Source organism: Lepidothrix coronata, unplaced genomic scaffold (genome assembly GCF_001604755.1).
Source record: "Lepidothrix coronata isolate B3197 unplaced genomic scaffold, Lepidothrix_coronata-1.0 Scaffold79, whole genome shotgun sequence".
NCBI lineage: Eukaryota > Metazoa > Chordata > Aves > Passeriformes > Pipridae > Lepidothrix > Lepidothrix coronata.
In genome coordinates this window covers 3,794,118-3,813,001 of record NW_016690259.1, presented here as the reverse complement: position 1 = coordinate 3,813,001, position 18,884 = coordinate 3,794,118, and the positions used below count along the sequence as shown (strand labels likewise).

General features: G+C 37.9%; 1 protein-coding gene across 13 annotated transcripts in view; it reads left to right on the top strand.

Annotated features, from left to right (window-relative positions):
• The window catches only part of MAPK10 (mitogen-activated protein kinase 10), a 196,130-nt gene that overhangs the window by 153,576 nt on the left and 23,670 nt on the right, over positions 1-18,884 (top strand). For 12 of the 13 annotated variants that reach the window (XM_017820092.1, XM_017820093.1, XM_017820090.1 and 9 more), the window contains 2 exons: positions 14,462-14,644; positions 16,859-16,983. In XM_017820092.1, coding sequence (XP_017675581.1) covers positions 14,462-14,644; positions 16,859-16,983 — 308 coding nt within the window. Of the gene's footprint in view, positions 1-2,360; positions 2,433-14,461; positions 14,645-16,858; positions 16,984-18,884 lie in introns of all 13 variants that reach the window. The other variant, XM_017820095.1, reaches the window with a different exon arrangement.

Here is an 18,884-nt window from a genome sequence, read left to right as displayed (position 1 = left end):
AGGGAGGCATTTGGTGTCCTTGGAAAGTTTACTCATATTTTGAGGTATATGTACATATTCGAGAATGCGTTTCAGAGCAGCTCTATGCAATAATCTGGTTTGTAGAGATTTTGAACAAATTAAAAATCCCCTCATTTTAGGAATCCAGGATAATGTAATGGAGAGTGGGTTTCTCATCAAGGGCTGTGCAAATCTCAGAAGATTCACTTCAGAGAGTCTTAAAAAGTTGTAGGTTTTATTCTTAACACTTCATGTGATCTTAAAACAGCAAGGCAAATAGTTGCTAAACTGAAGTTTTACCCAGAGCTATGCAGAAGTCTGTGTGACTAGAAGTTAGCCTGCACTTGATTAAAGCTTAGGGATGTTCCATGTCTTGGTGGAGCATTGCCAGTCTTAGTGAATATCTTGTATTTGAAAAATCATCTTGTACCAGATGTAAATTTTTAGTGCTTTGGAGTTGAGTGCAAATGTTTAGAGATTGTGGTGTGCTTGTTTTTTCTGATGCTTGTACGACTAAAATGACTCAGACTACATCTGGATTGGTGTTGGACTAAATGAAGCAGAGGATTGAGGCATAGATATCTGTACTGCAGTCCTTTCTGGAGCTTTGCACAGGTCTCAGTGCCTTAAGTGGGACTTCTGACAGCTGCTGCTGTATATGCTGAAACTCCTAACCTCCAACTGACTACTTCTCTTAAACACACAGCTGAACTCTGGGTTCCACTTTGACTTATTTCTAATTGGCTCAGGAGAGAAAAAAGAGGCAGCAGTCAAGAAGGCTCTTCGGACATTGGTTATATTCAGATGTTCACCTTTGCTCCTTCTGATTTGCAAATTTTCCTTCCCAAAACCTCAGGAGTAGTGGAGTATAATCATCTCTGATTTTACACAGTTTGCAGTTTAGTAAGTCACTAGTTCAACTTCTGTGTGTGTGCTCTGAAGCAGAGCATAGAGCAGTGATGTCAGAAGGCAGTCTCTGAAAATAAAAAGAAATTAATAACAGACGAACAAACAACTGCTTGCTCTATCTTTTCCTGATATTTTGCATGCCATTTAGCTTGTGATTAAAGCAGCAATAATTTGCATCTCTAGGTCTGCTTATTGCTTCCAAACAAGTAGCCTTTTATTTAGTTTTTTTGTTTTTTTGTTTATTGATTTATTTGTTTGTAGTGTTGAAGCTTTTCATATGCTAAATAAAGCAACAGGGAACCTTAGACCAAGGCATGTTAAGATTTCCATAGATAGGAGGTTTGCTTTCAAAGTCAAATGCACTTTAAATTGTTGCTCAATATGAAATTATAAGAGTAAATTTACCCAAACAGCATGATGCTTTCATATTTTTCCCCACGGTTTCTGGCCCTGAGAGACCAGTCTGTCCCTTTTCTTGCTTCCATGCCCTATGACTTATCATAGAGCAAGGACAGCAGAGGTAATGTGGTTTCATGGTATCACTATGGGGGAAAATGCCACCTTAATCCTGTGCTGGGTATAAGGAGTCTGATTTTCACCTCGTGTTCCAGTGTAAATTGTGGTTAGCTTTGTCTGACCCAGCTGAACTGCTCTTCTCTGTATGAGATCAATAGTCCCCCAGTTTGCTCTGAGTTTCAATGCAGAAGGTACAACTTAGTGCTTCTGTGTCTCAACCGGCCTATTTAGAAATCACCATTTCCCATCATGGCAAATGGAAATCTTATGAGATTCTCAAGACCCCTGTTATGGACTGCAGGCTTCACTGAGACTCGGGGGAAGTGAGCCAACAGGCTCTAAAGCAAGAATTGTTGAAGTTGAATGATCTCAACAAATTCTATTTATACCCCTGAATAAGAGGTAGATATGTCTTCACAAGGACCCAAGATCCTTTTGTGGCTTCTGGCAGTTCAGCTTCTGAAAATATGCATGGATCTCTGGTAACTGGAATGATAAAGGAAAAACAATTTGCATATCCTTATTGAATACAGAGACCAGCATTCATTTACAAGACAAAGCAGCATAAACCTAGGTAATGAATGCAAACGAAAACTTGAAAAAGACAAAATTAATTGGTACATTTTAATTACAAAGTTGTATTATGACACAGTAGCCAGCTGTGGGTCTCACTTGGTTTTCTGTATTTAATAGCATTGTCTTTCATCCACACTGGGGTAAAGAAAAGTGTTGGAGTTGATTTTTCTCAGACCTGCTATGTTGTCATGAAATTTGTATGCTCAGACAGAAAAGCACCCGCAGAGAGTGAAAGGCAGGTCTGTGTCTGCAGTGTGGGCTGCAGGCACAGTGCTATAGCATGATTGGATAAGTCTTCTCATTTATTTATTGTTCTGTTCCTGTTTTCTTGTTTACCTTCATTTCATTTTTGTTTTCAGTTGACATGTGGTCAGTAGGGTGCATCATGGGAGAAATGATTAAAGGTGCTGTGTTGTTTCCTGGCACTGATCGTATCCTTCCTAGCAGCTATTTTGGCCTCAGTAGGTACTTCCAACCCTTCCCCTTCCAGCCCTTTCCTGCTAGACTAGTGCTGACATATATCTGTACTGTACCTAAAGAGCTGGGTTAAGTCCCACTGCAAAATCCCTGCAAACCAATATGTCAACAAACCATTACTGCCTTTCAGCAACAGCCTTAGGTGGAAACCGCAGTAAGTATAGCTTAAGGAGACAGAAAACAACATCCTACATGGCTCATCAGAATCACTTTCTGCAGCCAGTGACCGCAGTTTTGTTGTTATGAATGCCTCTTTATTAATTTGGTGGTGGGTGGAAGGGGTGTGTTTCATAAAAGAGGTTTCTTAAAGGTCGTAGCAGGGTAGGCATAAGCCACTGTTTGCTGCAGGATGACATGTAAGAGGTTCTGCATTTTACATGCATTTCTACATGTCAGATTAACTCAGACGTGGCTAGTAGAAATGCTTATTTCTTTGTTTGGTTGCTCTGCAAGTGGTATTAAAGTAGAAAAGTAGGAAAAGGCTTCAATTTGGACACAACTTCTTCTTCCTAAGACTAAAATTGTCATTTGTAGCAACTTAATGACTCAGAAGACCGGGAAATTCTTGAGGAACTGTTGTAGCAGACTTCAGTCTGTCATCCATTATTTAAGTAAATGTAGCTATTATGTGAAAACAGAATATATTCTTGATACATTCTTGAAGTGATTTATAGATAAGTGCATTAAATCAGTGGACAAGAGGACCAAGTAGACTAGGTATGCATGTTTTCCTTAGAGACCATTCTAGATTCAGGACTGAGGCAGCCATATTCTTATTTGATGCTTTATTAAAACTTCAGTATGTACTTTATTATTTACCAGTTTGTGAAAATGTTTCTTATGCACAACAGCAACAGAGCATGTTTGGTCTAACTCCAGTCATTCATGGTCCGTAGGATTATGAAAATGAGAAATGGAGATGACCTGTGTACAAGTTTTCCTCCTAATCTAAACTCTGTACTTAGAGGAGTTTCTGGGCATTATTCATTTTCATGTAACTTTCTCTGAATGTGTGTGCATGTACGCTTATGTGTGTGTGTATACACGTATCAATTCAATTCAGTACTTCACTTGTGGCCTCATTCACACTTTAAAGGTTTCAATATTTTGGTCAAAATGTGGGAAAAGTATTATCTGAAGAGCATTAAAGAAATGAAAGGAGGCAATTATATCATTAATATTTTCACAACCCTGTCTAGTGAGATTCTAATTTGTGTTTTGTCCAAAATGCTGGGTGAGCATATGCGTATGAAATGAACAGTACACTTCCCTTGTGTTTTCGTGTGATCTGGAGCACATATCTTCTGCATATGTGATAGTAAACCTTTCCCTTCTATGTGGTAATGGGAATCATTATCTGAAAGATTTGGCTCAGGCTGTGCTTGTCTTTCCTGTGAATGTGGAGTGAGACATTTATGTGTAGAGGTTAGCATCCTTCAGTACTTGGAACTGTTTTTATGTTCATAGACTTCCATTTTGTAAGGTATCATTTAAAGAAACCCCCAAATAAATACAAAAAGAATTGAATATGTCTTTAATAGCACTTCAGAAACTGGTTTCTTTGATACAGCTGCATACTTGTTAAAAAGAAAGACCACAAACCCTCTATAATTAAACCATTGTGTTCTATTATTGCAATAACTCCACAGAAATCATCACTACCAACTGCTGATGTGTTTGGGATTGGTCTGTAATTGAGTTCACATTCTTCATTTGTATTTATAACACGCTGCTAAACTTGCACTGTGTTTTATGTACCACTCTGCTTTTCCTCTGCTGTTCCATGAGTGTCTATTCCGTGAACAGAGAACGATGCTGCTGCTTTCTTTCAGGCTGCTGAGCATCCCTCCTCAAAGCCATCTCTTCTCCAAATCCATCCCCCCCCAGCCCCTTTCCTGCTGCTGAGCACTTCTGGCTCCCCTGCCCATCCGTGCAACTGAAAACCAGTCAGAAAGCTGCTGAGACTGATGACCTCGTGGCATCTTCCTGACCCCTGCACAGAAAATGCTTAGCGTTGCTGTGGAAAGGATTATTTCTTCAGATGAGTTAGGCAGCTGTATAATTCCATCAGCAGAGATTATAAACCCTAAGAGCTTGAGGGCAGCATTCTTAAGGATGTATTTAAGTGTAGGAGCAAAAGTAACTAGATATCTGCTTCTTTAAAAAAGTTTCCTCTTTGACATAAAATTGATGTAAAATGGGTTAAGACTGGCAGTGTACCAGAATCTGCTATCAGCAATTTTTTCTTAATAGGCAGTGCTTCATTTCACAACCACACTCTGATTTGAAGAGTATTTAATACTAATTTGTGTCAATTTTTATGCATAAATAACTATGAAAAGCAGTTTTGAAGCTGAAAGACTGAATATTCATGAGAAATGCACTGTCAGTCATACATTTGACTGCAAAATTTACTCTTTGCCATTTTCCAGTGGTTAAGGAGTGTAGGTCATTTGATACTGTTACTGTTTACACAACTAAATGATCCATTCAGCTAACTTAAAAAATTCTGTAGCAAAATTCACAAGCAGAAAAGCAGAAAATGCCTCAGAGTAAGTGCAGAATGGAGTGCTTGGCTAGGCTGCAGCTCTGTACCACTCCTGTAATCCATTTGAATTCACTGAAATCACTTGGGTGAAGCTGAGAACAGAACCCACCTCTTCTCTTTTAAACTCCCAATTGTGAAGGATGGTTTGCAGTGTCCAAAATCCTCATGATCTTTACTGATCCTTGAAATTTTACTGTTTCTCTACCATTTTTGGTGCATGCATGTGATGCAGTTAATTGTGAGCTAAAGCCTTTTTTTTTTTCTTAATTTCACATGAAACTTCTTTTCAAGGTTGACAGCAGTAGTTCTGCTTTCAAAAAACCCCCTATTATCATGAAGCTTGGATATGCTTGTGTCTCGAGCAAGGAGAAAATGGCAACATGGTGTGTTGTGTTGCCTCAGAAGCAGCATGAAAAGCTGACTGTACCTGTGAGTTGACTTTTGTTCTGTGTGTTCTTCTCAAGTTCTTATGAGGGAAACTGTTACTCTTTTCTCATCACTGCATAAGTGATCTGAAGGAGTTGAGAAGGTGCCTTAGTCCTCTGGTGAGCTGTGAAAGTGGTAGTTACACATTTTTTTTTAAACTGCTGAATGCATTTTGGGCAGACAAGGATGAATGTGCCTTTAGATCCTGTAGCTGGGAAAGCTTAGGGAGACAAGTATATGTTTCAGTACAGAGGTGTGGGGTTAGCATGATGTCAGCTTCTCTTGGTATAAACCACAGGTGTCTGCAAAAGGTGTCACACAGCCTGTGCAGGTCAGAGAGATTGGGGCACAGAGGTTTTATGCACAGTTTTAAGATTCATTTAGGAGGTATTTAATAATGCTAATGCATTACCTACCTCTAGGCTGGGTACATCGTCATCGTGCATCCAGCTGTACATGTTACAAAGACAGAAGTGCACCACCACAGAAGGTTCTAGAAGGCTAGAAACAGAGAGGAATACTACAAGTAGATACTGGAATTGTGAGGAGACGTTCATGTTTTCTTGTGCTTGGGGATTGCCAGCTCTTGTGCTGCATGGAAAATGTCCTTAAAGGTGTGCCAGCTCTGTTGTGCCCCCTTGACCCTGAGGGCTGCTTCCTAGGGGTCCAACTGACTATCTCCTTGAAGAACTGGAAGTTAGTTTTCCAAAATTCAGGATCCTGACTTTACTCTTGGCCTGACACATATCCCTCAGGACTGCAAGTTCCACAAGATCACTGCAGCCCAGGCCACCTTCAGTGGGCTTCAGTGGTGTCTTGGCAGTGCTGGGTTAGTGATTGGATTTGACAATTCTAAATGCCTTTTCCAACCTAAAAAATTCTACGATTCTATGGAATTTCTCTTAGAAGTCACTAGGCATCAGTCTTACCAGAGCTCTTTTGAAATTTTCAGCCAGTGCCAGGTGCAGCAGCAGATGTGTTTGTAGAGGAAGTTCTCCAGCCATCAACAGATTTGATGAGCTGCTGAATAAATACTGGGCAGAACTTCAAAACCATATTATGGAATTCAGAAGATAAACAGGGCTCAGGAAGGGCAACTAAATTTCGGAAGACAGCCAAGATCATTAAAGATTCTCACAGTCAGAGTCAAAATTCACTCCTTCAGACCTTGTGTTGAGACCAGTTCTCTGAAATTCAGGAATATGACCAGAGTGAGATGAAGAAAATAGACAGAAACACTGTAAGTCATCAGCATCCTTGAAGGACTTTTTTAAATCTATACTGATGGCCATTTCATTTCAACAAAAACAAAATCATTTTTTTCGAGACCCATATTCTGAAACACTAGTTGTTCACTTTTTTATAGACTCTTTTCAAGCACAGAGGTAGTTCACTTACAAACTTCACATCAAATTAAACGGAATTACCGGTGAAATGCAGAGTGGCAAAATTTAAGTAGTTTTCTGAAAATACTTTTAATTATACATATTTTGCCTAATAACTTTGTCTTGGGTTCCACAAACAAATGCTGCTGTATTGAGTCAGAATGATCTACAAAGAACTCTTAGATGATACTCTGTAGCTGGTCCAGCTATATGTGTACACAAGTCATTATAGCATCGACTACAATCTCTTTTTAGAGGTGGGTTTATACTTTCTAGGATGAATGGAAAATTATTTTTGTGGGCACCAGAGAAGATCTCAATAACTACCATAAGACTTTCTCTGCTTTATGCAGAAGATGCAGGGCCTGTTCTGACTACATAAGAAGAGAACAGGTTATTGGAAACTGTTGTAGCAAACGTTTTAAAAACAAATTTCTTGGCACATTTTCTTTGTCGAGAAATCTGAACTGATGAGAAATGACACAGAAACTTCAGAAAATTTGCATGGAAGTCTAATGTAGTCTTACCTGGTCGAACTAGTACAGAGTTCTTGGTTACAACAGTAAGCAAAATAGTATTTTGTATTTTAAACTACGTAGGAAAAGCAGATTTGTGTATCTGAACAAAAAATTAATTCTGCTTTAAATTTGAGATAAGAATGATACTCTGTTTGAAAAGTAATTTTTTTGGTGTGTTTTTCTTTAATAAGCATCCATTCTCAATGGCCAGTGATTCTATACTGAAACAGAGATCTCATGGAGAAACCACCAAAAAAAAAAAGGAGCGCCCAGGCTGAGAAAAACCATTCCCAATACTTGTAGAGTACTATTAAATGGAGGAGAGATGGTCCATTGTCTACTTAATTACATTCAATACAGCAGTGGAACTCTGCTAGAAATGGTTGTACTAAACACAAATTGTTTGAACTTTGACAATGTGCTAGCAGCTTATAATTTTATTTTTGAAAAGCTACCATCTGTATGCAAATATAAGGAAAATGAGAACACACTTGCTCATATCCAGTAATGTAAATCAGTTCATGCATTTTCAAGGAAGTATGCTATAGAGGAGATAGCTGTCAAGACCAAATGCTATGCAACCACGTTTTCAATCACTTCCCTAGAAGAACAGTTTGAGACCTGCAGAAGACACCACATTTTATAAATCCTGAATATGTAGCATTGCTGAAGCAAGTCTTCATGGGATGGGTATCTAAGTATTCTTCATCTGAAATGGTCTTAATAAGTTTCCTATTACAGGAAGTTATCTTTTTGACAGCTGACCTATTGCATATATTTTCACATGAAGCTTTTTTATTTTCCTTCTTATTTAGCCTTTTCTCTTTGCTGACTTTCCATCCTTTGAGCAATGTGTAGTACTTTTGCTTCTTGGAAGTCAGAGGAAATGTAGAGATAGAACTGATGTAAAAGACTGGGAGAGTAAGACTGAGCTGCAGGTTGCTGGAGTTGACTCAGCTGATATAGACTGATAGACAGATGAATATATAGAAAGATGTATGCAGCTGAGCATTCTTGCAGAACTTCAAGGCCAACATTTGACTTCCATTAAACACTGTGAAGTTGAGTCATCATGAACTGTAAGAAAAACTTGTTCGGAAAGGACAAAAAGAGCTTTTGAATAATTACACAGATGAAAACACAGAATGGTTCTGTTTTATCATGATTGAGAAATAGGAGCAACCCTACAGTTTCCAGGAACTTGTTTACTATGTTTTGTGCTTGAAGAGTCCAGTTTTTGATTTCATATCCAAATTGTTGCAGATACATCTGAGATAGAGAAGCAAACTGTGTTCTTGGAAGCACTGATCAAACCCATATCAACTTCACTGACAAGAACAAGAGAAACACTTATTTTAGGATTCTGCTGTATCACTCAGATCCTACTTCCTATACAGGCTCCTATGAGGCTCTTATAAACACTTGTAACCTTGGAGCACTCATAGATCGTAACACTTGTGGATGCCCCTTCCCTGGAAGTGTTCAAGGCCAGGTTGGATGGGGCTCTGAGCAACGTGGCCTAGTGGAAGTTGTCCCTGCCCATGGCAAGGGGGTTGGAACTAGGTCATCTTTAAGGTCCCTTCCAACCCAAGATGTATGATTCTGTGATTTGCTTGCTGCTGTGTAAGCACAGATGGTCAGTAACTGAATGAAATGACAGCTAAAAAACAATAGTGTTTGAAAATTTTAGTTAAAATGTTGTCATAAGTGTGCACCTGAAAAGTTAATGACAGCTGCACAACTAATATCTCCTAACTTCTGAATGATCAGTGGTGGTTTTCTGAAGTCATTTTATTTGTGCTACACATTATTTTTATTATCACCACATGTTCTATTATAGAATATAAATAGCAACTACTATTCCAATTGCACAGTGTTTTCTGTTACATTCTAATTTTTTACAAATGCCACATTCTTCTCAAAGTGTTCACATAGAAAATGCTGTCTTGTCAGATGGTAGCATTTGTAAATGTAAAGTTTTTGTGAATTGTGTTGAGATTGGTATGTAAATTGTAGGACTGTGGAAAAAATATGAATGTGACACTGATGTCTCCCACAGTGAAACTAGTTAGTTCTTTTGTTTTTTAACTGTCTTATTTTAGAAAGAAAGGTCCAATTAAAAAAAAAAATTAGTTGAGCTATCAGCTTTGCAGTTGGTGCCACAATTTGGTCTTTGGGAGGGAAAAATACAAAGCTGTTCATAGCAATTATTCTAATTTTGTTGAGTTAGTGGCATAAAAAAATTGCCTGAAGCAGCGCAGTTCTTGTTCTTGTTGGTGGAATGTGCAGATTTAAGGAGAAAATTGTTAGAAATGTGGTTCCCTCAAGATTTTGAGATTGAAAAGAGATGAAATGTCTGTCTGTCTGTTACAAAGGAAACGCCCCGTGTCAGTTTTGGTTTTGTTATGCCTACCTTAAAAAAAGCAAGATTTGACATGCCCTAGTTCTATCTCCAGAAGCAGCAGGTTTAGCCAGAAAGAGTAAATGCTGCTCCAGTGGAGTAAAACTTGTGCAGAACTGCTGATTAATAGGTGAAGAAAGTGCAGTCCCATGTGCTGGGCAGGGAAGCATGGTTCCTCACCATCACCACCACTGTCCAGCACAATTCCAACAGCTCTGTTATAAGCAGGTATTTTTACAGAATTTCTAGTGGTTTCCACATCACAGTCCCTAGATACTGCTTGAGGAAGATTTTTGAAACAGGCTCCGTTTTCAGGAGAAGCGAATGATTCCATTAAGTTATTTGTATCACAGTACAACTAAAACATCCTATGGCAAACATCAACCCCTCATGCAAAACCCTGTTGTTGAACGTAACAAAATATAATCCTTCTCTCAAAAAAAAAAACAACCCTATGATTTAAAAAGATGTAACATGAAAAGGAAAAAGAAAAATTATTGTTATTCGGAGGCTAGGCAGCTTAGGTACAAAGACAGTAATTTGCTGTTTAAATTTCATTTTTCTACTAGCAAGTTATTACTTTGTACTCTGTAGAAATGCTTTTAATATGTTCTGATTGAGACCAAGAAGTATTGCAAATTTGCTCTTATAGGCAAGCTCCATTACCTTATAGTTTGGAAACTTGCAGAAATATCATTTATCTGAACTTTGCAGGCCAACTGAGTGAACAAAATGCTGGTCCTTAATTCACACTTTTGAAATACATTGCATCAATGCACACAGAAACAGAAATACTGATAAACTTTCAGCCAGTACCTCTAAAGAGATGACTTTATTGTGGAATCTTATTTTTCCAATGGAAACATTTTCTTCTTAATTCAAAATATTATTTTCCCTTTAGAAATTTTATGCCTTTGCTTTAGAAAAATATGTCTCTTAATCTGCAGTTCAGCTTCTGGTTATTTTCCAGGTAAATAATCAAGTATTTAGAAAGCAAAGGAAGAACAATCCTTGGGACAGTATAAGAGTGCAAAGAGCTTGGAGCAACCTGAGGCCTCAATGATAAATCTTCATTCAAAAGATACACATTTCAGAAATGTTTTCTTAAATCTTTGCAGTAACTCTGTATGGCCACCTTAGTGTTAGTAAAAATGTTACAGTGCTAGTGCCAGAGGCAGGCTAATAAATCCAGGTTAGATCCCCTCTTCAGTCTTAAATCATCCAGATGCTATTGTGAATAGTTGACACATTTTCCTTGATCCTGCTTGGGGCAAGGGACAGCTGAGGTGATTCAAATAGCTTTAAAGTATACATTTCATAATGTATAACAGAATCTTCTATTTTTCTTCTTCAAAATTTTTTTTCACTCAAATATGGGTTAGTCTTTTTTTGGCCTGGGAAATTTCTGTCAGAGTTATGAGTTCACTAGCTTGTAGTTACCATTTTTTCAATTGATGTGCAAATAACATCTATAGTTACAATCTCTCACTGGTTAATGTAACCTGCAGTAGATTTTGATTCACATTAGGACTGTTCTATATATTTTCTATATATTTTTTCATTTGTTCCCTGAAGAATTGCTGAAGCTAATTCTAACTGCCAGCTAGAGAAAGCTGCTTATCTTTGCTTCAATATGTGGACCTTAGATTTTTTTCAAGACTTTCCTTTTTTTTTAAATCTTGTACCATGGTGGGTACAACTTCTTATCATTGGGTTTACCACAAATGCATCACAAACAGTGACTGTGTAAAATGTTACAGTGAAATGGAGCTGGACCAGTATTTGGCAAGGATGTTATTACATATCTTGGATCATGTATTGGATCTCAGAATATAATTCAGTGATAGTAAGGTTTAGGCAATTGGAGAAACATTACTAGAGAGAAAATCTGTGTGTCCATCTGACTAAAAAATGGTCTGTCTCTACCTGCTTTCGCTGGGCATGGTTTTGTTATTGATATTAATAGGACCAAAACAAGTCCTGAGTGTTCCATCATATCAGTCTGTGTGTGTGTGACTGTATAAATATATATGAATGTATTTTATTTAAGAGTTTGGGCAGTATATGAGCAATATAAGTCAGAAATAATACAGTAAAGAAGCATGATTATCCATTCAGATCATTCAGTTACTCAAAACCAATCCCAGAAGTTGCTGCGATATAAAGCCTGACCTTTTGGCTCCTGGTGCAAGCCAGGGCTGCAAAAGCTCCAGTGCTGTCCTCCTGCAAAACAAGTCTAGTCAAGGAGTGTAATATGGTGGCTCTGCCAGCTTCCCTTGGCTTTGGCTCTTGTTTTTGCACTGATGACTCCCTCTCTTAAAATCTTCCAGTTGTGGGTGGTAGTTCACTTGTCTGTTGTTTCTTAGTGAGAGCCTTTCTGTCAGCTTAGAAGAAATGTGTGCAGCGGGCACTGGGCCATTGTCTAAGGATTTTCCTTCTCCCCTCTCTGTCACTGTTGTCAGTGGTTCCCACCATGTAGGCCCTATTCTGGGAACTTGTACTCTTTTTTCCTTAGTACTCATGTCTAAGCATCTTATTACATCTTCCCTCTCAGCATGTCCAAGTCCCGTGAAATTTGGTTATCCCACAGAGCTTTTTTTTAGTTTTTTGGCCTTCATGAAATGCCTGAGCAATGGTTAACCTGCTCTGTACAAGTGTAAGCCTCTGATGACTGCTTTGAAGCAAGTCCTGAAGCAAGCCCTCACTGTTTATCAAATGGCCTTCAGTCAATCTGCACAAGTAATGCTTCCAGTGATGATTTTATAGCTCGACTTTCTCACCCATTTAGCTTCTCCTGGCACAACTAACAGCATCTGTTTTTCTGTATTCTCTGTTCTTTTCTGCAAAGCATTTACACACTCTGTATTCTGAAGTTGCTCAGAAAGGCCTGCTTCTGAAATAGTCCAGCCAGCAGTCACTGAGGTGTTTTAACTTGAATACAAGTTTAAAATGTCAAACCACTTTATTTTTTAATAAAATGTTTAATGAAATATTCAGGATATTCTTTGAGCAGCTGTAGTCTTGGATAACTTTAGTGTTGTTGCAATTCTTTGATTTTCTGTTGAGAAAAACATATTTTTCATGGACAATATGAGTTAAACTACGTACAATCTATGTAGTGTGTGTGGGAGGTTTTTTTCCTACATAAATCTTTGCTTTAGTTAAAAAAATAACAGTTATTCAGAAAAACCTTTACAAACCACTGCTGTTTCTAGCAACCTTTTTCAGTTGAAAATAAAACCGTTTAAAACACTGTTTTGGAATTCTTAAAGCACATGACTAAATAATTTTCATTCCTTTAAACACTTTTGATTAGTAAACCTGAAATTTTTAAATTAATTATTTGATTTTTGTTCAAATAGGACAGTTAAGGGGATTCCATATTAAGCCTATCTTTTCAAAGTATGTGAAAATACTGTTTCCATTTCCCTAAAATAAAACACTTTTTTTTCGATCTGAAATTGCTACTGCAACCAAGAGCTGGATTTGGCTTAACTTTATTTTTTTTCTTTTTATTTTCATTCTGTTGATATGATTTCTCTCCTAGATTGTGAGGAACTGTCTTTAGTATTTTCAAGACTTCACACTTATGACATTCATAACAATAATAACTTAGAAGAATAATTTTTTAAAAAAAATCTCTGTGCTGAAATGCTTTGAATGTTTGTATTTTAAAAGCCTTTTCTTTCCAGTATGTACTTAACCAAACTTCCTTAATCGTATTTCTTAGCATCAATGGCTGCATGTACTCTCCCTTTTTTTCCGTGTTGTCATCAGAATCTTAGCTCTGTGAAATATGCAGTGTGATGTAGAGATGGTACTGATAATTTGCACGGGTTTTTGGCACAGTAAGTCTTATTCTGAACATGGCTGGAAGACCTTCATAACACCTATCAGATGCCTAGTTGTTATCTCAAGAAAACTAAAAAATCAACACCAGAACAACAAAAAAGCTCAGTACAAAATGCCTGTAATACAATTTCTTTTTAAGCATTGGAACCTGTTTCTTATTAGTCAGTATCAGTCTAACAATGTAGATGTCTTGTTTTCAGTTAAAGAGAAACATCTGCCTACACCTGTGCATCATTTTTCTATAGAAAATGAGTCCCAGTGCATTCTTATAAAATCAAACAAAAATTTTTGGGGGGTTGCTGGTTTGCTGGTATCAGAAAAATTAGCACCAATGAAGTTACTGGAGAGAGTAAACACACAAGTGCAAAGCAGATGAGTTGGAGGTGACTTTTGTCCTGTGCAGAACTTCTTTAACCCAGCTGGGTCTCACTCTTTACAGACTGAACAGAAAGGACAGGTGCACATGTTGTTCTTCCAGGCTGTGCCACTGTGGTCAAGGTGACACAGTGGCAATCACCTGCATGTAAAAAAGGAGAGTGCAAGGCATTGGATTTCAAGTTTTTTAAAAAAAGTAACAAATATTGACCCAAAGAGAGGAAGCTGTGTGTTTTCCTGTAGTGGTGGTGGTGGTCTTAGGGTTGCACAATGCCCTCGAGTAAGTATTGTTGTGTGAGAGAGTTTTCCCCTTTGCAGGCTGTAGGACCTGGAGGCATAGTGAGAACGAAAGGTAGTGACTGTAAAGATGTCATGAAGAGAACTAAACACCTCTGAGGGTTTTCAGAGAACACAAGCAGAAATGTCAGGAGACTACACTGGGGTTTGCATTTTGTTTCCCTTAACTACTGGTATTCAGATATTGATCAGTGGAATAAAGTTATTGAGCAGCTGGGAACACCCTGTCCAGAATTCATGAAGAAGCTGCAGCCGACAGTACGGAACTACGTTGAGAACAGACCCAAGTATGCTGGCCTCACTTTCCCCAAACTTTTTCCAGACTCTCTCTTCCCAGCTGACTCGGAACACAACAAACTCAAAGGTATGTCTGAAAAGGGATGTGGTTCACATGCAACAGCTACAGTGCAATGAAGGATTTTTCCAATTTTTCTTCTCTCTAGTTGCACTCCCATTTAATGCAGTTAATTGCAGGGACAAATGACTGCATGAGTTTTGTTCAGCTGAGAGGCTTTTGGAAATGATTTTTGGAGATCCTGGTGCTTGGGCAGCCAAGGGAACTTAATCACTGAAGCATTGAGCTTATCCCCGTGGTGTTCCGTGTGATGATTCTGTAACATGAGGAACTGAGATGTTCCTGTATTCTTATTCTTGAACTTGTGATACAAAGGAGCAGTAAAACTTCTATTGGAAGATCTCAGAATTTGCACTGTTTTGTTTCAGGTGTAAAATACCAGATCAGCCAGATGCCTGCCCCATAGCTCTACCTTTAGTAGAAAACAGAAAGATATTAGTAACATCAGCCAAAATGATGTAGCTGAGGTTTAATATCCACTATGAGTGGATTTCTTCTTTTGAACAAATGCTGTGGGTCAGTTAGCATATGTGAACGAGAAAACTTAATTGCAGTGTGACTACATATGTCCTGTATAAGAAAAGTTACAATGATTTTAATCATACACTGAAGTCCTTTTTAATTGAACAGGGCATTGACCTTCAATTAGAAAGAGCGATTAATGTGTGTTTAGTGTAGAAAGGATTTCTCGTCACAGCTCTGGACCCCCTGCAAACTTGTGCTGTGTATCAGTTGTGCACCACTCGGGTACTTGGAGCCACCTCCTACAGTGGCATGTAACGGTTTTCAATTGCTTGCAATTTGCATGTCATTACATGGCCCAGAATTTTCTTCCAATTAACAACTATTTCATAGCCAAGCTGCTGTCTTGGCTCTGGGAGCAAAGTGAAAGGTCTGAGCAGATGCTTTTGGATACGCAGAATTTCATACTCCTACTACAGCACAATTGAATAATGGAATTTTTCTGGGTTTGCAGTTAATGAATAGAAATGACTGTCAAACAGTGCTGTTATCTTTTGGATACAGAAAGTACATACATTTAGGCATAATGAATGCCTAAATTAAGGTATAGTCACAGAACAAGAAACAGTACATTAGAAAAAAAACCTGCTTGTGCAGCATTGTATCATCCCATGCTCTGCCCAAATATTTCAACATAATGTAATGTTAGTGGTTTAATTAGATCTCACTTTTACTCACCCATGTGGGATGAGATACCTAATAATTTTTTTGCACTTATTGCTCTTTACAATTTTTTTAATTTCACTGTCTTTTTCATTTACACAGCAAATAATTTTGAGCATCAGAGTTTAGAACACATGGATCATAATATGAGAAATACGTGTTGTTATAATTTTTTTTACATGGGTTTAAGTGGTATTGTATTTGTTACAAACTCTAGATAGCAAAAAAACATTTGGGTAATAAAAGGATGAGTTTGTGGCCTGACAGGCACAATGGGATATTTTATCACATAAAATAAATCGATGCTGCAACTTAAAACTCAATGTGTGTAGATATATAGATATATGTACTCACACACACACACACATATATATAGATATGTAGTGGAGGAGGATGTGTCCCACTGATTTAAACTTCGTTATGCAGGACAAACAAGACTTAAGCAGTTCCAAGGCACTTCCATACCACTGTGTGTTGATCCAAGGCTACAGATTTAAGTTATTGCTTCTAATGGAGTACCCTAAGATTAGCCTAGTATCTATACTTTAAAATATGTAATTTTAATGGATGAAAAAAGCTAGCTGAAAAATTTTAGAACATGCAGAGAAGTTTAGATGTTTTTCTGAGCCAGTGTAAGAGTACCTGTAAGTATCAGGCTTTGATTTGGTAATGCCATGATTTTAGACTTCATTATGCGAACTTTGGTTCTCAGATCTCGATAATAATCACAAATACATCAAGACATTTTTCTTGGGTATGTTATTCAGCCCTCTACATGGAATGTGCCTACATGTAAAATCTCACTGAAGCTTGTTAGGGAACTTACGGTGCGCAGCCCTGATGTTGGCACCTTCCTGAAGAATCCAACCTGAAACGATTACTGAAGAACATTTGTTGTAAGAAGGCAAGGGTGCAGAAGTACATACAAACAGTCTCTTAAAGGGTCGTGCCACTGTTATTTTCCCAACCCAATTAACCCTCCTCTGGAGGCAGTGATTATATTGTACTAACACTTTTTCTCTGATTTCATTGTTCTAGCCAGCCAAGCCAGGGACCTTTTATCAAAGATGCTGGTCATTGATCCGGCCAAGAGAATATCAGTAGATGAAGCCTTACAGCATCCATACATTAATGTTTGGTATGACCCAGCAGAAGTGGAGGCGGTAAGTGAGGCGGGACTCTCTACTTCAGGCTGCTAAATGCAAATGTGATTCATAGATTCCTGCTGCTTTACAGCAGCATGATAAGGAGTATGCTATAAAGAAACGATGTTGTGACTGTGGTGATCTTGGGATTTATGTGAAATGAGATCTGTAGGGACAGGATATCTTTCTTTTTAGATTAACTGATAATAGATGGGAGAAGCAAAAACACTTCAAGCATATGATGCCATTTTCTGCTTTCTTCTGGACAAGATGAAGAAAGGATTTTGAACCCAGTATCTCATCTGTTTTTTATAGTTATAGAACTCAATCTGGCAGAAGATACTATCTTTCTCTCTAAACCTTTCCTTGTGGAAAATAGCAAACATCACTTCCTATGTTTGTGTTCAAGGATATATGTGGAGAGGAGGAGAATGAAACAAAATAATACAAAATCCTGAAGTCAGCATTGAGAAAAATCTTAGCAGACATATATTCTTTCTTAAAATGAAGCAGGGATTCATTTGTTTTCCTGGGCTACAGTTCAATGTACAGTATCATGTACATTGAATGCAAACAGAATGGAATTTTCCTTATAATCCTGTCATGATCTAGACACTTCTCTGTTCACCTTGGTGAGGTGGGTGTTGACAGGAATAAGTGCAATCTGTCAGCACATCAATGACATGGTATAATGGGTATAGGTATAAATACAGAGGTGCTCTAAATACTGTGCATGAAATGTAGAAAAACAGAGCTCAGTATTTCAACAGGTTCAGAAATCTTAACCACAATAGGAATTGAAGACCTTGCAAAATGAAATCACTGCTGTTTAGTGATGTGCTCCAGTTAAGTCTGTGTTCTTGAAAGTGTAGTAAACTTCAAAACTAAATAGAATGCACAAACCCCCACTAAATTTAAAGCACATGGGATTTTTGCAGAAGATGTTACTTATCAGTGCTTTATAGGGCTTGGTTCTGCTATTTAGAGAATCTTTAGCTTGTGTCCTCTTTAGTTGTCTTGAAGAAAAAAGTTTGTAAGTCTAAAGATTTGATACCCTGCAATATTTTACCCCCGGTACATACATTTTATTTTCACATCCCTTTGGAATTGCCAGACATCTCATTTCATTGCCAGACACTTTTATTGTATTTCCTTGCATTTCTTAACGCAGTTTTATGAACCACTCTTGACGTCAGAGCTGAGAATTGGCTCCCTCCATAGGTATGCTTTGCCTGTGAATTTAACTTCTGATGGAGAACAGGAAGGGAATTTGGGTACAGTTGATATCTTATTGTAATGATTTGCCCAATTTCCAAATGTATGCTCTTAGTTGTACTTCAGATTGAAGTAGAGGTTGAATTTTTGCCCTGCATTTCATTGCATTTATTGCAGTAAATAACTACAGAAAATCAAACTGTCATTGCTTCCATAGTACCTCAAAGAACAGAGGACATCCTATGAGGAAGGAACAGCGCCTTTAAATGTTCAAGTGCTCAATGTTGTCCCAGTTATTTGTAGTTTGCATCTTTGTCTAAATTGCTTCTTTTTAGATAACCCTCTGTTCTCCTTGCCCACATGATTCTTTGCACAGTTATTGTGTAGCTAACATGAGCTCAGCATGAGCATCCCCAGCTGCTTTCTCTGTCTCTCTTAGCTTCAAAGTTTTCTCTTCCAAAATGTGCTATGTCTTGTCAATAACACACTACAGACTCATATGAATACTTTCATCATACTTTGACAGTGAAGTGTTATTGAATTGCTTTGTCACCAATCATTCTGTGGTACAGAGACCTTCTCTTGGGATCATAGCAGGTCAAAAACCAGGAAGGTTTATGTCATGTGCAGTGTCTAAACAGAAGAACATGGGATTAATATTTGATGTATTTTGTCAGAGTGCTGGGAATTCTAGAAAGAGCCTG